This window comes from Miniopterus schreibersii, assembly GCF_964146895.1.
Source record: "Miniopterus schreibersii genome assembly, chromosome: 2".
NCBI lineage: Eukaryota > Metazoa > Chordata > Mammalia > Chiroptera > Miniopteridae > Miniopterus > Miniopterus schreibersii.
The window spans coordinates 179,672,410-179,691,634 of NC_138102.1; the positions used below are offsets into that span (position 1 = coordinate 179,672,410).

At 49.9% G+C, this 19,225-nt stretch overlaps 1 protein-coding gene across 1 annotated transcript; it reads right to left on the bottom strand.

Moving 5' to 3' along the window:
* Window positions 1–221: 221 nt before the first annotated feature.
* On the bottom strand, window positions 222–16,474 carry FOXRED2 (FAD dependent oxidoreductase domain containing 2). The gene is made up of 8 exons (XM_081130870.1): window positions 15,374–16,474; window positions 13,451–13,702; window positions 13,036–13,299; window positions 11,942–12,108; window positions 9,581–9,746; window positions 7,791–8,032; window positions 6,311–6,481; window positions 222–3,140 (listed from the first exon to the last, which is right to left on the bottom strand). Exons 1-8 carry the CDS (start codon window positions 15,919–15,921, stop codon window positions 2,881–2,883), a joined length of 2,070 nt encoding a protein of 689 aa, XP_080986996.1. The 5' UTR covers window positions 15,922–16,474; the 3' UTR covers window positions 222–2,880.
* Window positions 16,475–19,225: the final 2,751 nt, after the last annotated feature.

Here is a 19,225-nt window from a genome sequence, read left to right on the forward strand (position 1 = left end):
TCAGTCAGTCCAAAGACCCTAGAGAGGAACACACCCCACTTAAAATTCACTTCTCTAGACTGAGAACATTCTCTCCCCCAGCACTTGGTGCAGTGTCTTCCCAGCTGGGGAGATGGGATGATACCTTGGGCACTGCCTGGACCAAGAGGGCAGCGCATATCCTCTGGGAAGGGCTCCAGTTCCACTCTCCCCCAGCAATTTTAAATTCTAAAAACATGTGATTTAAAAAAAAAAAAGTATTTATTTCGCTATAGAGTGTAACTCCAAATTTGGACAAAAGGAGAAAAAAGCAACATTTAAAAAAAGACCTCTGCAAACCTAACACAGCCACAGATGACATCTGTGAGGCTTCCTTCCCGTAGCACGTGGGTTTCTGTTTCTATCTAGTTTAAAGAAGCTGCAACTACAATTTCATATCCTGCTTTTCACTTAACGTTAATTCACATGTATTTGTTTTACACCATCTTTCACCACATTTTAGAGTTTTTGAGAGCTGTGTAATATTCCATGGGGCGAATATACCATAGTTTACTTAACTTCATTTTTCTCATTTATTTCAATCAGTTCTATATATAATGATACTTATTATTTATTTTTGTTATATTTTGCTGTAATTATTTTTGCCCATGCTGTTTTGCCTTTTCATTTCTACAATTTTCTTTAAAAAAATTCATCTGGAATTAGTTTTGAAGTATAGTATAAAATAGAGTCTAAAATGTGATGCATTTTCTTTTCTAAATTACTAACCATTAGTCCAACATTATTTAGTGCATGGTCCTGCACAATCTTTTCCACTGGTTTGTGACTTCTTTTTAAAAATCACCTCCTTCTTACTTAGAATGGGGTCTGTTTCTGGCCTCTTATTTCACTGATTTGTCTACTTTGCACCAGTAACTTCGTAATATTTAAAAAAAAAAAAAGGAGGAATTAGTGAAGTCAGGCCATGGTTAGAGGAGGAACTTGGTCCAGCGAGTCTTTAGTAATCAGGTAGGCAAGATGTGTATGAATAGAATGTGGTATCATGGATACAGTCCTAATGAAAAGATTTATTTAAAAAAGGTCTGGAAAGGAAGGGTGGGCTGATGGGCCCAATTTTGGTTTATCTGTAATCTGTATGACACAGCGAACCCAACACCCTGGGATTAGGGAGAGACCCTTAATTTGTAAGTTTTAGCTGCCAGCAAACTATGCCAATGGGTGGTGGGAAACAGAGTAATATACAGGTCTTGTAACATAGAAACCCACACCTGAAACCTGTATGTTCATATTAATGATTGTCACCCCAATAAATAACCCCCCCCAAAACTATGCCAAGTATTGTCATGGGGTAGACACTACTGCCACAGGCTAAGGAGGCTGGAATTGAATTGTTCTAATTCCACAAGTGACTAGAGGGGGAGGCATCTGCAGACAGGAGGAGGGGGGCCAGGTAGGGAAAGGGATTTGAACCTAGCCAAGAGAATGGTCCCAGAAAATGGCTGTGGAGCCAGAAAGCCCGGGTCCCTCAAATTTGGAGTGGCTACACAAAGGGCTAGTAAGAACCAGTGAGAAAGCAATCACCTATGATTCTGGCCTTGAAAAATCACCATGATTATTTTATGTACAATGCTTTCCCATGGCTTACTCATAAACAGGACTAAAATGCCTGACGGGAAAGTAAAGAAGGGAACAGATCCCTGGTGAGGAAGGACAGTGAAGAACCAGAACCGCTAAGGGAACTGGAATTCATCATCGATATCATGTAAGTGTTTATATATGTCTCCGCACAAGCTGAGGAGGCTCTTTACAAACAGCAGGTAAACAACCTCCCAGAGCATCTGCACTGCAAGACAGTGTGGGGGCCCGGCCGGCGTGGCTCAGTGGTTGAGCGTCAACCTAGGATCCAGGTGATTTGGGTTCAATTCCTGGTCAGGGCACATGCCCGGGCTGCGGGCTTGTTCCCCAGTCGGAGGCGTGCAGGAGGCAGCTGATCAATGACTCTCTCATCATTGATGTTTCTATCTCTCTCTCTCCCTCCCTCTCCTTCCCTCTCTCTGAAATCAATAAAGATATATTAAAAGAAAAAAAAAAAAGTGTGGGGATGGTTTAAATTTGATCGGCCTTGTGACGCGAGGCATTGTTCAGGATGCCAGAAGACAGGATGAAAGAAGAAAACAGAGATTGAAGATAAGTCAGGGAGTGCAGTCCAGGGAGAAAGCAGCTCTGAGTTCTGCTCAGGGAGAAACCTGCTTAGATTAGATGCTTATCTCTGCCTGATGACAGCCCGCTGGGCCCATGACCATTAGCCCAGCTCCCCTGCACTGCACCCCCCTTCTTGAAAACAGCGATGGGGGTGGGAGAGGTAGTGTGGTGTGGTGGGACAGGCTTTAAGGGACTGCTGGCTGGGATCCTGGGAGTCACCTAACCTCTCTGAGCTGGTGTCATCAGGGGTAATAGTCCTACCTGCCCTACATGGTTAAGGACATTAGAGCTTCTGTTTTAAAGAACCAGCCACTAACCCTCATGCAGATGAGATGGGTTACACCTGTGAAATGCTCCACGACGGGTGGGATTGGGGCCCATTTGAGGAAACCAGAAGGAAAAGGGACCACTGAGGCCAGCCTGGTGCTCAGTAACAATTCACTTGTAGAGAAGCCCTGCTGTGGAAGGCGGCTTCTACCTGGCCGAGGGTGCCCTTCTCCGACCTCACCTCCCACGTACCTATGGATCCAACAGGGGAGGAGACCACCACATGGCCGCCTTTAGCTCTTGCATGCCCTCTGTGGTTTTGGTGTGGTCATTGTGATGATCCGGGTGGTCTTTGGCAGTCACACGTCAGTGGGAGCATGGGGCTGTGGGGAGGAAGGCTGATTGTGGGCCTGGGTAGGAAAGACCTGCGCATCACAGCTCCTCCTTGTTGCTCTTGAGGGGCTGGACCAGGGGCCCTGCAGCCTGGGGCTGATCTACTGGCTCATGGTAGACAGGCCATTGCCCACTGTCCTCCCTGTGCCTGCCTGTAACACCATAGTCCTGCAGGAGCCCACTCTCCACTCTGTGCTGCCGGAGGCTTTTGGTTCCCACCAGCCCCTGCATCCTCAGGTACCCCTGCTGGCAAAAGGGGGGCAGCTTCTGGCGTGTTAAGGCGAACAGGAAACAGGACTCTACAGAAAAGCAAAAGGACATGAATGAGTTGGGCTGAGAAGTGCAGGCAGAGGTGCAGAAGGAGGAGCTGCCAGGGCCCCAGGGGCCTCCCCCAGGACCCCTACATCCCTGAGCCTGGGAGCTGATGTTCCTGGGCATCTCACTTCTGACCCGAGCAGCCATGGAACTCAACCCTTCTGCGGTTCCAGAAATAGACCGCCCCACCGTGGAAGACCGAGGCTCCAGAATGAAAGCAACCCCAGAAGCGATTCAGCTTCCAGAGATCGGCCTGCAAGATGCTCTGCCTGGGCCAGGGCTCAGCCAGCCAGGAGTGGACCTCAGTCCCATTTTGAGCTCAGAGCTGCCTGCAAAGATTTATTCCCTCAACAGTATTGGACTAGCAAACACGCATGTAAGCCCTGTTCTCAGCACTGTGGGTTATAAAGACAAACCTGGTTAATCATGTCTGTGATTTACCCTCGTCTGTGCCACAGCAGTTGATGCATCAAACCTGACCAATCAGGAAATCATGTGGGGACTTTTTATTTAGAAATTGGAAGAAACTACCAGAAGAACTAGAAGTAGTTGCTTCCGGAGAGTGAGAATGGAGGTGGAAGAAAGCCTCTTAGCCAAGTATTATATAACTTTGATTTAAAAAAGAGAAAAGGTTACCCTGGCTGGTTTTGCTCAGTGGTTAGAGAGTCGGCCTGCGGACTGAAGGGTCCCAGGTTTGATTCTGGCCAAGGGCATGTACCTCGGTTGCAGGCTCCATCCCCAGAGCTGGTTGGCATGTGAGCAGGAGGCAACCAATCGATGTGTCTCTCTCACATCAATGTTTCTCTCTCCCTTCCCATTTCTCTGAAAAGCCATGGAAAAAATATCCTCAGATATTTTGAGGATTAAAAAATAAAAATGAAACAATAAAAAATAGAAAAGATGAAACAGATATGGGCTCAGTCTTCTGAGGGATTGAGAGACAGGATGGGAAGATGGAGTGAGTGTCAGAAAATCAGCTTGTCTTTTACCTTAAAAAAATGGGCATACATGGGTGGGCAAAAGTAGGTCTAAAGTTGTTCGTATGGAAAAAGGCATGCTGGTTATGATTATTACAACAGCTTTATTAACTCAAAAGAATGTCACAATGCAACTGTAAACCTACTTTTGCCCACCCCTGTATTGCAAAGAATGTGAGGCTTACACGGGTGAACAGGCTGCCACACAAGTATTATTTCCTACTTCAGTTCTGACTTACAGCACAGAAGGTCCCTGGCAGAACAGGCCCTGACAATCCCCTCCAAGCAGGGAGGACAGCAGGTGTGTGGGGAGGATGGTGGAGGGGCAGCAAGGTGGCCTTTTGGCAAGCGCCACCTTCTGATGACGTGCATCGTCCTTCTGCAGGGGCAGGTGCAGAAAAGCCCAGCAGAACCTGGGAACAGAACTGGCAGCTGTACATCATCTAAGATTCTAGGGGGTGGAGAGAAAGTCCACCCTCTGCCAGCTGGCCCTCTGCCAGGCAGGATTCTTCCAACTTCAAGGCAGTGACACATAGTGGCTTGTACTGGTATCTAGGGAGTGGGTTTCCAACCACCAGGCCTCACTTGTGTGAGTTTGAGGCCAAATTGCACACTATCATTGTGGTACTAGTACCCAGGGAGTGGAGCCAGGAGGCTGAAGGCCTGTGAGGATGCGCTGGTGGGAGCAAAACTCAGGGTGGGAATATGTTCCCTACCAGGCACCGGCATCTTTGTGCACTACTGAAACCTCGAGAAACAGACAGGGATTTTGTAGCTGAGGTTTCTAGATTTGTAACAGTTTCATGTGTAAGCAGATCATTTATAGAATGCTAGTGCTCTGCTCTATGAATTACTCTGTTGGAGCATCTACCTATATTTAGACTATTAATTTAAACTACTGTTTTGCGCCATCTCCCTTAATATATACATTTTTATTTCAAAGTGGGCTGAGGATATCACCTGGGGATGAAACAAGAACACTTGCTCTCTGACCTGCAGGCTAGGGACTGACCGTCTCTAACCTGATTTGATATGAATAGTAACTTATATACAATTTGTTTTTAAGAGATGTTTGCTGAACAGAAAAGAGTGGATATTCTAGGCATTCAGTGGGTTAAAAAGACAAAAATTTTACCTGTTTCAATCAGTTCTCCCTCTGGATTAGACTTCTCTCCCCAAGTCCCTCTTTCGATTTGGCTATCAGAGCTATCTTCCAGTTCACCAATACTCTCTTCATCTCTAATTTGTTACTATATCTTTATGTTGAGTTTCCAATGACCAATTTATTTTTTCATTTCCAGAAGCTTTATGTGGACCTTTCTCAAAACAGCCCAGTCAATTGTATTTTCAACAATCTCATTTTCATTCCATCACATATTTTAGACAGACTTTATGTCCTCTATCTGGCCATACCAATTCCAGCAGCCTTTTGGTTTCATCCTACAGTTAGTTTGTGTTTCTGCTGACACTCCCTCAGGGTGGCTTGTGTCCTTATGTGCTAAGTGATTTTTGCTTGGGAGTTCATGTTCCTTGAAACTGTCTGGAAATTTTTTGAGGCCTAGTTTTAAAGTATTTCTTCACAAAAGACTTGCTATTACTTTTGTGATTTCTGTACCATGATAGTGTGCAGTTTGGCCCAAAACTTACACAAGTGAGGCCTAGTGGTTAGAAATCATCAGGGGCAATTTCCCCCTACTCTATCCAGAGCCAAAGAGCATGTGTCTCTACCATCTCTGTCTTGGGAGTGTTTTTTGCCTCCTACTTAGTTTACCCACTGAGATCTAAGCTTATTTGAAGGTCTCTAAACAGACTTCTCAACCTGCTCCAGCCTCACCTTCCTATCCACAGTGCTGGCTCAATTACCCAGACTCTAGCCTACTGATGACCAGAAGATAACCCATGCACAGCTTGTGTTTACGCTTTTCGTAGTATCTGGTTTCTGGAAAGTTTCCTAATTTTCCTGCCAGTTCCTTAAAAAAGACTTTTTATTCAGCATTTTCAGGCGTGCTCTACTGGGAGAGGTTTCTGTGAACACCTAGTCCACCATGTTGTGGGAAATGGAAGTCTTGGGCTTGGGTTTCTAGATATGCATCCTGAAACATCACAGGGCATGGATCTATCTGGTCTCTCTTCAATCTCTAGCTCAGTCCCTTTGCCCTTCTGGGAACTTAAGTTACCTGCGTAGAAGCTTCGCAAATCGGTGTCCAAACAGTTCTCCAGGAAGCGCCTCAGAGGTAAAATGTGGTTCACTGGGGCGGTCCAGTCTGTCAGGAAATCTTCCACGATGTGGTGGATGGCTGTGGGTCGAGGCAGCAGCCAGTCTGCAGGGCGGAACCTCACCTCCTGCTCTGTGGGGAAGAGGCAGGGCTGTGTCAGAGCCTAGCAGCTGGGCTTCCCATCCTGGAGCCAACAGTGTGGTTCCCTCACATCCCCAATGCCTGCCTTGCTCACTCATGCTCGGCTTTCCTGGTACACCTCTGTGCTGGCTGTGGTCAGTGTGTTCAACAGCCATCTCCAAATGTTTGGAAGGTTATCATGAGGAAGCAGGACAAAACTAGACTTGTCCCTTGTGGTATCAGAAGGCAGAACTAAGACCAATCACTTGATGTTTCTCTAAGGCTCACATAGACTGAGGTCTGTTATGGGTGCTTCAGAATTGGTCTTTCTGTGAAAAGGCTCAGGTCCCGCATCCAAAGGGGTCTTAGAGCTCATCTAGTCCAACTCCCACCTGCTGTGGGCTCCCTTCTGTGGTGTCCCTATCAGATGGCTAAAGTCATGACCCAACCACTCCTGTACTGGGAAATCCGACTCTAGGAGGCAACCCATTCCACTGTGGGGCAGTTCCATTAATTGTTCCTTATACTGGATATAAACCTGCGTTCCTGTCACTTCTGTTGATTCTACCTCTGCCCTTTTAAATTTTTTATTAAATTTATTTTATTGAAAGTATTACAGATGTCCTCCATTTTCTCCCCTTTATTCAGCCTCCCAGACCTCTGCCATTTTTTAGATCATCTTCTTCCAAGTGACAGCCCTTCAAGTCCTGAAGCAGGAGTGGGGTTCCCCCAAGTGGTTCATCTCTTGGTGGGCACTGTGCTGGCATTCTGTATATATTACCTCATTTATCCTCATACAAGGAAGGAAGGTACTGTTTTTGTCCCCATTTTATGAGGAAGCTGAGGCTCAGAGAGGTTAATAAATGGTCGAAGGTTACACAGCAAGGCAAGGACAGACCTGGGGGTACTTCCTAGCTATTCTGTACTCCACATTCCACTCCTGCACTAACCACTTCCAGTTCCTTTCCCTGTTCCTTCTAATTGTCTCCAGGTCCCCCCTCCCCACTCCATGGTCAGCATCCTTTGGAGACACACAGCAAGACAGTGCCCCTCTCATTACGTGCTGCCTGGAGATCATGCCACTCCGTGTGTGGCCCAACCTGGTCATAGTACAGGCCAGAATCTGAGAACATCATTTGCCATTCTTGGACCTTCTGTCCCATTTGGTCTCTGGGCAGAGTCCCCAGTGGTTCTCCTCTGTCAGCTGAGTGCTGTGTGAGGGACTAATGGTGACACCTCGATACACAGTGGGCCTGAGGAGTGCCTTCCTTAAGAAAGCCCACATGGGAGGGGAGGGAGAAAGAGTAGGGACTCAGCTCACCGGTGGGGAGGTGCCTGTAGTAGTAGATGACAGGGTGGAGGAAGTTAGACTGCCAGGCGTCTTCTGTGTACCCCACAGACCGGTCATAAACAAAGACATCCTTGTCGGGTCCAGAGAAATTTCTGCCATACTCCATGTTGATGACAAAGAGCCCGTGCCGGGCCTTCCTTCCTGTGATTGTCTCCAGCTGGGCCAGCATCTGCATGGGGAATTCCTCCAGGTACTCAAATGCTGTGGCATTCCTGGGGGTCATAGCAAATGGGAGGGCGAGACCTCAGTGCCGTGGCAGAGTAAGAGGCATGTACATGTGGGCCTGTGGGTGTATGTGTCTCTCTCCCTCCAAGAAGTGACAGTCAAACAGGATACAGACTCGGGTTGGCCTCGCACATCTCACATTAACATCACTTACAGCTGAGCCCTGAACTACACACGTGCTGGATTCTGGAGAACTGAGTAACCTGACATGGCTACGGGCAGGGTGATCCAGGCTGAGGGAAGAGTAACAGGAAAGCTCTGGGACGGGGCGGATGCCTTGCTATGTTCAAGGACAGGAAGAAGGCCAGGGGCTGGAGTGGCCTTTGGGGGAGGGTGGAGAGGGGCTTCAGGAGGTCTTTGGGGGCACGTCAGGGAGGGCTTGTGTGCTCTGTGATGGGAACTTCTGGTTTCATCTGGACTGACAGCAAGCCACTGGGCTTGGGAGAGTTTTGAGCAGGGATGAATTCGTGTGACTCGTATTTTTAAAGTACATGTGCCCAGCCGGGCGTGGCTAAGCAGTTGAGCATCGACCTAGGATCCAGGCGATCGGGGTTTGATTCCCAGTCAGGGGCGGGCTTGATCCCCAGTCTGGGGTGTGCAGGAGGCAGCCAATCAATGACTCTCTCATCATTGATGTTTTGATCTCTCTCTCTTTCCCTCTCCTTTCCTCTCTCTGAAATCAATAAAGATATATTAAAAAAAATAAAGTACCACCCTGGCCACTGTGTTGAGAGCAGACTGCTGCTGGACCAGTGCATGTTAGAGATGCTGGTGGTCCGGACCGAGGGGCAGTGGCAGAGCTGGTGAGACGTGGTCAGGGTCTAGATAACTCGAAGGTAGAGCTGACAGGATTTACAGATAGTTTGAATGTGGTGAATGGGCGTGAAAGTGAGAGGCCGAGGATGACGGGAAGTGTCCGTGCTGAGCACTGCCCCCGCATTTCTTGCCCTTCCTTGAATTTGGTGTGTGTTATACTCCCTCAGGGTTCTTCCTCTGCTTCTCACCTGCCACCTGTTCTTTGAGGTCCTCCCCCTCCAGCCCTTCCGCACTGTTGCCTCTCAGGAAATGTCCCCTTACCACTTGACTGATACAGAGACAACTTGGTCCTAGCCCCAGGGAGCTCTTAAATCACACTGGTGTCACAGTTTACTGCTCATTTACCTGGTGCCAAATGCTTTCTACCAGTTACCTTTACTCCTTCCTGCAGTCCTGCAAGGTACATGTTATTATTGCCATTTTGCAGATGAGAGAAAGGCCCAGAGAGGCTAACTAACTTGCCCAAGGTCACACAGGTAGAACGAGGCATAGTGCAGATTCACACTCAGGACTGTCTGTCTGTCTGCAGAGCTGGTGGTGTGGATTTCACTGATTTGTCTCCAGAATAAATCCATCTCCCCCACCCCACCCCCATTTCTCCTCAGGCTGCATCTTAGGAGGGAACCACTGGGCTGTTCCCCCCTGGGACAGGAAGGGAAGAGGCTTGATGGGTGTAAGGCAGGTGGGGGGGGGGGAAGAGGGTGGGGTGAGTGACTCACTCCTTCAGCAGGACCACATCGGCCAGCACACTGAACATCTGGTAGAGCCCAGAAGCCTCATTCACACGCCGGAGGATGGAGCTGGCCAGCTGCGTGCTGTGGTGCTCGGTGGAGGGCCAGGTGATGCCGTGGTGGCGGTGCTCCAGCAGCCGGTGAACAGCGCGCACTGGAAGGGCCAGAGGGAGGAAAGGCGCGTGGCACTTAAGAATTTATTTTCCGCCATAAGGAGGGACAGAAGGTCCCCATCGACTTCTCTGAACTCAATACACGCTGTACTCATGATGCCAAGAAGAGGCCTTTAGAGCAGGGTCAGCCAATGGTTTCTGTGTAAGGCCAGATGGGAAGCATTTTCGGCTTTGCAGTCTGTCTACTCAATTACCCCTCTGGTGTGGAAGCAGCCACAGCGCACAGCTAAGTGAAGGGGCATGGCTGGATGTGGTCCCCAGGCCAGTGTTTGCCCCCCTGCTTTCGCCATCTGCATATGGAAGTCCCACAGCTGTCACTCCACATGTGGTGTGTCAAAACTAGACCCAGAGCCTTCCTCTGCAACCTCTCCCCTTCTCATAATCCCTGTTCCTATCGGAGGCTCCCAAATGGAAAACCTTTGACTGTGCCCTCTCCTTCACAGCCTGAATCCAGTCTGTCACTAAGTTCTATTTTGAGATACTTTGTATATTTATGTCAGGACAGAAAAGCAGCAGCTATCTAAAACGACAGGGAGACCTCTTTCTGTATATCTGGGGCTGCCAGATACAGTTGTGAAACTGGGGCACAGCACACAGGTGCCTGCTCTTCCAAAATGAATGAACACAACATCCCAATCCAGTAAAGGCAAGGACACAGCTCACGTGACAGGGTCTCAGCTGGCCCACAGTCATAGGAAGACGTGCAGCCTCACCAAGACATCTGGCTTTCTGGAGGAAACCATGGCTAAGCCGAGTTTTGCAAAAGGTTGAGGAATTACACAGCTAAAGAAGTTTAGGAACAATGCCCTGACAAAAGGAGCAAATATGTGAAGAAATAAAATCTTGAGAGAGACTGGCATGTTTTAAAAGCAGGTGAGGGACCAGGTTGGAAAGGTGGACTGGTGTTGGCCTGCGCAAAGCTCCGAATGCCATGCCCAGGAGCTGGAACTCTCCCTGTGGAGATGGGGAACCACTAAAGATTTGCAAATACAAGAAGGATAAGGTTTATTATTATTTTTTTGAAAGAAAGGTTGTTTTGGTGGGTACTATGGTGTCTGGGTGGGATGGGAAGCCAGAAAGACCAGTGGCAGAAGACCAGTCAGAAGAGATGTAGAGGCCCCAGGTGAGGAAAGTGAGGCAGGGATGGACTGGAGGGAGGTGGGGGATGGGTAAGGCTTCCAGCATGTCCTCCCACGAGGTTGTGGTCTGTGCTGTCCGTCTTTTATCTTCTGTTGTTTCACTCTGCCTTACTGTTTGCTACTTGTCTCCCTCGGGTCCTGTTTCTCAGCTGAATGGTGAGCAGGGTTGGGGCAGAACGTACTGTGTACAGCCACACTGTCCCTCTCCTAGGGGGTTCCTCAACCAGTAGTGACCACAGCAATCTGTGGCCTATGCACCCACGACTGTTTCTCATTTGCCTGAAGCTTTGCGAGTAGCTGCGAGCATTACAGTCAGGCAGATGTGGGTTCAAATTCCACCTCTGCCACCCACTGGCTGGGTGACTTTGGGCAATTTGCAGGATGCAGGACCTTTATGATATTTACAACAGAATTAACTGGCTTATGTAACACCCACCATGCAATAAAGTGTCCATTGGACAGCCTACCTAGAAGGCAGAACATTTATACCCTTAGTACCTAGAATTCTGAAAAGGATTAAATATAATCCAATTGCAATTCTTACTAAAATTTGTCGGTTCTTAAAAACTCTGTGTGAGATGCACCATAGCAGCACAGTCCCAGGTATGGCCTTCTTTAGTCCTTACGACAGCCCCTTGAGGGTGGGGAGTTCCCCTCATTCAAACCTCTGACATCAGGGTATCCTACAGAGGCTTAGAGAGGTTATGAAGCCTAACCTCTGAGGCCACCCAGCTGGGGAGGAACCCAGGTCAACCTTCCTCCAGCTCCGTGTTCTCATGGCCCTTTACCCGCACAGGGCACAGGCATGTAACATGCCCCCCAGATGTACATACTTTTATACCTTATCTGATGCTTTTCTAGACATATCCTCAAACCATGAAAACCCACTGCTGCCTGCCCCAGACACAGTCTGAGGGGCCTGTGAGCAGAAAGCGTTGTTAACTTATGACAGTCGACCACTGATGAGCAATCCCTTTAAGGCTGCTGGAAACTGGAGTGTCTTTATTGACTCTGGGGATGGTTGTATCTGGGCTCACCTGTGTATCGGAATCCATGGATGAAGCCCCCAGCAGATTTCCGGTAATCCACAGAGTGGCTGGCCGTACCCAGGACAAAGAGACCACGGCTTCCTTTGGACTCGTAGCTAGCTCTGACCAGTGGGTACTTCTTGCTGAACTCACCCCCTGGAGACAGTCTGAGGGACCTGTGAGCAGAAAGCATTGTTAATAAAAATCACTGCTATGCCTGGCTCTGAGCAAAGTGCTTTAAATTCCTTACTGCATTTAAATTATACCATGACCCAGGAGGCGGGTACAATCATCTCCATTTAACAGATGGAGTAACTGAGGCTTGGGGTAAAGATGTGGTGGGTCGGGGTCAGGGTAAGGATTCAAGCCTGACTCAAGGCTGGGCTCTGGGCTAAGATGGGGCCCTGTGTGACCAGATGGGACAGGAGGGTCTGGTTCAGGCCCTCCAGGTTCTTGTCCGCCTGTGCCTTGGCCAGAAGGAAAGTGAGACCCTGGATGGATTCTATGATACTAAGCCTTGCTAAGGTACTGGGGCAGCAATGTCTAAAGATCCACAAAGCAGTTCTTCAAAATACAATTATAAATGATTTCAGCAGCTAACATTCTATTGAGCATATAGTATATGCCAAGTAGTTTCCTATATTTACCCTCACAATAGCCCTATGAAAAAGAAACTATGATCCCCATTTTAATGATGCTGCTGGGGTCAAGCGTGGTTAAATAACTTTCCCAGAGCTCACAGATTTGGTAAGACAGAATCTCAGATCGACCCCTGAGTCTGTGCTCCTCGCCACCACACTGCCTTCCAGCAAATTCACCTCCTGGTTCTTGCCTTCCCATCTCTGGGGTGGAGGATCACAACACAGACGAAGACTCAGTTCTGCTGCTGTTCCAGGATGGAGGGTCTCAGAGCCACCTGGGACCCTCCTCAGTGGACAGAGAACTCATGCCTGGGTGGGAAGCCAGGCAGCATCCACATCCAGGCTGAGGGTGGAGTCCCAGAAGCCTTGGCACTGGCCCTGCTGGACGGGACGCTGCTCCACCCAGGGAGGCGTCAGAGGGGTTTGCTATGAGATCCCAGCTCCTCCCTGACTTGAACTCACTTGTTAAAAATGGAGAAGTCGAAGTTCCAGCCCAGGCAGCGGATGACCCGGTCGTAGGCCACACGCATGGCAAAGTTGTCACTGTCGTCCTGGGGAAGGGTGATGGCTTCGGCGCTCTGGTTGCTTTCCTCCACGTAGAACTTTAGGGTGATGTGGAACTTGCCCTCACGGTCCTTTACAACAGCCAGATCCGTTAGGTCGGACTCCAGCAACCCATCCAGGGACTTCAGCTGGTAGGTGTCCAGCAGGCCGTTGTTGACGGCCCTGGGGCCCAAGGGATATGCCAGGAGAGAGAAAGGAGTCTGTATTGGGTACAAGGGGACTCAGAGGAAGAGCTGGTTAGTCCAGCTGGGGTCAAGAATGGCTTTGGAGGGGTCAGAACACACAGCTCACTAGCAGCAGCTGCGTGGCATACCTGAGGTCTCCTACGTAGTGGGTGGCCCAGGAGAGCCGCACTCGGGAGCGGCTCAGCATGTGGATAAAGTTGGTGACACCCAAGATGTTCTCTGATGTCTCAAAGGCTGAGTTCCCTCGGCCCAGGATCAGCACATTCTGACCCACAAAGTCCTTGGGGTCCACGGACACGGACTCGTAACCCTCCACATATTCGGAGCCAGGGAAGTCCACAAGGTTGGGGATTGACAAACCGGTGGCGACAAGAAGGACGCTGAAGGTGGAGGGACAAAGGGAAGTTGGCTTAGTCTCTTAGCTATAAGACAGTAAGTAAAAATCGCTCTTTGGGACTGCCACTTGGCTTGTCCACCTGACCCAGACTGCTGGCTCCTAAAAGAAAACAGGACATTCATTCATCCTTTTACTGACCCATCCCAGTGTATGTGAGACTTTACCCCTGCCCCTAACTGAGCTCACTCCAGCAGACAGTTTCCTTTATCCCTCACTGGGATTATACCAAATATAAGAATGAATTTGACTGACAGAAGGCGGCACCGTGAGAAAACGAGTAATTCACCTAATTCTGAACACAGCAGTCAGACCAAGTATCACCTTCAGTGATGAAAATGAGACTTGGTGTTCCCCTTTCCCCTTTCTGACTCGTTTGGCAGATGCAGAAATCTGCTGAGGAGTAATTCTCTACCAGGCATTATACAGTTTTATGTGCCATCTCACTGCTCAAAGCAACCCTGACTTGTGTTATCTGGCCTGCTTTACACGTGAGGAGGAACAGGCCCACGGCCGGTGTCCAAAGCTCCTAAAGCTCCCAAGACAGCAGAGCCAGACTCTGACCACAGATCAGCCTGATTCCAAAGTCCTGCCCTTAGTATTGGTGGGCAGCTGGATCCTGCCAGCCTGCAGAAGAATGACTTGATCACAGGGTGGTTTCAAAAATTGAACTGGAAAAAAAAAAAAAAATCAAACCGGATGGCCTGTAGAAGAAGCACGCACAGCTCCTATCCCTCCATGTCTTCTGACTCTTGTCCACTCTGCTCATATCTGACTCCCCTACACTGTAGCACAGCTGTTTAAATGCAAGGGTCAAAATGGCTCGACCCTTCTTTCCCTGGGTTGTAACAAGCAAGGAGTAAGGCTGGGCCTCTGGCAAAACACCGGGAATATGAACTCTGATGGAGCCCCTGCTGGGAGCCAGGTGCTCAGCTAATGGCCAGGAAGTGAGAGGCAATCTGGTGCAGCGGAAAGAACCCGGGCTTCGGGGTCAGAAAGATATGAGCTCAAAGCGCAGCTATACCACTTAAAAGCTGTGTGACATAGCACCCGTTGCCGGACTCCTCTGCGCCTCAGTTCTTCATCTATAAAGCGGGGCTCAGTGAACCTCTCCCGTGAGGTCCTAGCGAGGCTGAAACAAGTGCAGGACAGTTTGTGACTCTGAATTTGGATTGTCTCCAGGACACGAAGCTAAAACTGAATGCTGGTAGCACTGCCTACAGGGCCTTTTTCACTCCTGTTCAGTTCCGAAATCCCACCGGGCCCCTCTAACACTTGCTAGACCCAGCATTTCTCAGGATGTATTCTGGGAAACACTAGTTCTGGGAGATGTTCTACAAAAAGGGTTTTGGGGGGTACATAAGCTTAGGCAGTGCTACATGCCCAATGTTGCTGGAGCGTAGCGGTGACCATGAAGCTATTAAAGACTGACAAACCCTGAAGGAAAGAACTGGTAGTATTTTCCAAACATATTTGATCACATTGTTTTAGGGCACATGTGGGAAGCGGTGGCTGAGCTACACCTCTTGGCACTGCGGCTCAGTGGGCGCAGGGGCGGCAGATTCCTCCCGTTCCTCCCCCGCCAGCCGGCCAGCCGGGGATGCCCGCTCCTCCAGGGCAGGCCCGAGCTTCAGGGGCGCTGGGGCCCGTGCCCTACCTGCACTGGTAGCCCCGGCCCTTCTGGTCGGTCAGGATGAAGTAATGGCCGTTCCAGGCCTGCGGATCCCTGTCCCGAGTGACGTGGGCGATGGAGGTGTTGTAGAGCACGCGGAGCCCCAGCCGGTCGGCGAAGTCGCCCAGGTAGCGCACCATGTCGCCCGCGTCGGGGAAGAAGGCGCGGGAGTAGTGCCTGAAGAGCAGCCGGGGGTCGTGGCTGAGCAGAGAGTTCCAGTCGTGGCGGAGGTTGAACTCGGCGTTGGCCCTGCCCGTGAACCGCTTGTTGATGCTGATGAGCCTGCGGTGCCGCGGGTAGCGCGTGAAGAAGCTGCCGGGCCGCGCGTGGCGCTCGAACACGGCGTAGTCCCGGCCGGCGCGCTGCAGGAAGTAGGCCATCTGCAGGCCCGCGGGCCCCGCGCCCAGCACGCAGTAGTCGCGGGGCGTGGGCGCCGAGGCCGCGGCCGCGAACGGGGTGAGGGCCGGGTGGAGGGCGATGGCCAGGAGCAGCCCCGGGGAGGCCCACACCGGGGCCAGGGCGGAGGGGCCCATCCTGTGGCAGGCTCGGCGACGAGGCCTCGGACCCGGGCTCACGGGCGGCCCGAGGCCCTGGGAAAGGAGAGGAGCGGGCCTGGCCGGAGGCAGAGGCGCGCCCGGGCGCTCGCTGCTATCTGGGGTGGAGCCAGGGCCGGCACTCAAGGACTTATGAGCTCATTTGCTATGGTTTCTAGCTCGGCTCTGGAGATGCCTCCAGGAACCCCCAGCTCTTCCATCTCCTTCAGGGCCTCGGTTCTCAGGGGCTCCAGCCCTCTTCTTATTGCCATGGTAGTAAGAAGGTGGGTGCTCCCCGCTTTTGGCCCTAGTTTGAAGGGTGTCCAAGACCCCTTCGGGCCCTCCCCGGGCTAGTCTTTGGCCTAGGGGTAGGAGCCTCGTCCGCCGCGCCCCTGCCCTGGGGCTGGAGCCTGAAGGTGTGGCCTGCACGGACCCCACCCCGCCAGGTGCCCCGGCCCCTGCCGTCACGCGGCGGACGCTCAGCACACCTGCGGCCCGGCCCGCGCGAGGCCGCCCTCCTGCTGGCGCGCGCCCTTCAGCAGCCGCTCCCCGCGCGTGCGCGATGCCCACGCGCACAGCTCCGGCCTCCCGGGCCCGCCGGCCGCCCCCGGCCAGGGCTCGCACCTCGCAGCCGCTCCGCCGGCAGCGCGCAGAGTGAGGCCGGGCGGGCGGAGCGGGCTCCCGCCCCGAGGCAGCCCCGCCCCTCCGCGCGGCCAGCGGCGGGGGCGGGGTCACGTGCCCGGCACGCCGCACCGTGGGCCTGCGGTGGGATTTCGGCGGTGGAGAGGCCTCCACGGGTTGCCCGGGGAGCTGGGGGTGCCAGGGCTGCAGGTCCTATCCAAGCACCGGGTGAGGGGGCTCTTGTTTTCAAGCTGTGCTTTTTCACTTGCGAGGCACGGAGATTATCTTTGGAGGTGATGCCGTCTCTTATACTCCATTAATGTAGCCAAAGACTAGTTGGCTACCCAGGTTTTGGGGGCTGGGAACCAGGTTGGTGGAGTCAGGATAGAAAAACCAATTAACAAGTGTTTGCTAATGGACCAAAAAAGGGGTTCTACAGAAAATAATCTCACAGGTTGAGCTGACCATAAATTCCTAACTGGGCAGGTCACAGTGAGTAGTCATGCCCCAGGCATATGAGTCCTTCAGTAAAAGGTTTATCTTTGCCTTAAGCAGGCCCTGGCCTTTGTTTCTGTGCATCTAGGTTAACACACACCTTTGAAGTGCTTCTTTTCAGACCCCTCAAGAGAAACTACCATCTAGAGAGCATATACTCTTAACTATCCTGTAATGATCCCCACCTTCATGAATTGTACTCTCTCCTCCTTAATGCCTGATGCACAAAAGCTACAAACTTCATTCTAAGCATTTTTCTCAGTGTTGAGATCTTGCTTCCAGACATATCCTCTGTTTGACTCAAAATCTTATAAAAATTCTTCACTGGTTTGGAAGTTCTTACCTGGATATTACAATGATTCAGTCTATTGTTTAAGTAACATTCATGACTGACTTATCTTCCACCAACCGGTGAGTCAGAGATTCTGTTTCCAACATTTTGTAGCCAAAACCTCCATAGATTTAGGGGTGATTTGCTTGAGATCACCCGGTTAAGAAGTAGAGCTTGGAATTACAATCCCTTTTTTACTCAATTATGAGTTCTTTACAAAATATTTTTTATACATTCATGAATCATGTTTTATGAGGCTGGTACTATTGTAAATAAAGTGGCCAGCATAAGACATTAAACATAAACCCACTGCTAACACACGGCAATGGTGTGGCTGAAGTGAAGGCAATACAGAGGAAGGCAGGATGATCCTGAACTGCCATTCAAATGAACTGGATGGTCACAGCTGGCTTCCCAGAGGAAGAATGTGGATCCTGCATGAGACTGTGCACTTGGAAACAGAATCAAGTAGGTAATTCCTTCATCAAAAGGACTTAGGAAAAATATGGTGAGCCTCATGTATAATTGAACTAGACAAAAATGGAAGAGCAGCTGATAGAAGGAAAGAGAAATTAAGGGGAGGGACAGTTACCACCAAAGAGCTCTTCCTATAAGGTTCTCACAATGGCATAGGGTATAAGAACTTCCATAAACCCTAGCTCCTCTCATAAACCCTGACAGATTAAAATCTGTCATAATTTTGATCAAAATTTACATGGGCAGAACATACTGCATTTATGAGGGAAGAACAGGAACCTTCAAGAGGCATTAAGTAGTCCAGTGAGACAGAGCTGAGGGTTCTCATGGGAAGGAAGGAAGCCATGCCTAGAGTGGAAAGAACTTTATATTCTAGCTTTGCATGGCTGGAGCTCCTTTTCATTAAAAATAGCAGCTGAAACCTCTCTAGTCTTCCCTGACAAAGAAACCACTAACAAAAGCCACTTTTTTCATAGCCTGTATAAGCATCAAAGAAAAGCTCCATTAGAGCAGAAATGACCTTATTCATTATGATGACCTGTTGTTTCCTCCAGTATCTGAGGGCGTACACGATCTTCAGTAAGCCTCTTGTGGAATGAACATTGAAGCCAGACAGGGGAAGCGAAACACCTAACCAAAAATAAAGTAGGGAGGTCTACTTCTTAGTGGTTGTGAAGATTTGAGAATGGGAGCTGGCAAATAATTTAAGTACCTAAAATAGTTGCTGGTCTTATTTGGTGAGTAGCGGGGAAATGAGAACTAATAAAGTCTGGCAGGACCTTGAGACCAGGCTGAGCCTGGATTGCAGGCAGCAGGATGCTATCAAAGGCTTTTTGAGTTAGGACTGTTTTCAGCAGTCAACTTGGTGGCCCAAAACAGGACAGATAACAGCAAGGGATAGATGAAAGAAATGAAGTATGTGGAATCGGATGCAAAATGTATTGAGTTACCATGAAACCAACCCCCACCTGCCCGCTTGTCACAGCAAATCCCGCCGGATTGCATCATGAGTCTGCAAGAGACAGCTTGTTGAGTATTAGTTGAATTTTGAAAGCCCTTGGCACTTGTCACACCACTTGAATCTGTTGTTTTTAACACTCTACCTAAACTGAAAGCTCCCTAAGAAGCACGCGTTTTATGCTGTATCTTCCTAGTAACTAACGAAGTCCAATAAATTTTGCTTTTTTTTTGAGGCACAATTTTGATTAAAATAGTAACTTTCAATAGTAGCGTTTCCTCATCTGTACAATGGTATCACTTCCACCAGCATTGTTAAGTTGTGTCAGGCTCAGATGAAATATTTCTAAAGCTTAGTGTAATACCTAGCAGGGTAATTACTTCATAGTGTCAAGAACAGAACACTATCCCCTTAATAAAAAC

What these genes read in the sequence shown, in the direction of transcription:
- FOXRED2 (XM_081130870.1), bottom strand. Translation starts at nt 15,921, where the DNA reads ATGGGCCCCTCCGCCCTGGCCCCGGTGTGGGCCTCCCCGGGGCTGCTC. An exon ending in CTACAGGCACCTCCCCACCG is followed by an intron (nt 6,482 to 7,790) that starts GTGAGCTGAGTC and finishes TCTTCCCCACAG; the next exon opens with AGCAGGAGGTGAGGTTCCGC. An exon ending in TTTGCGAAGCTTCTACGCAG is followed by an intron (nt 3,141 to 6,310) that starts GTAACTTAAGTT and finishes GCTTTTCTGTAG; the next exon opens with AGTCCTGTTTCCTGTTCGCC.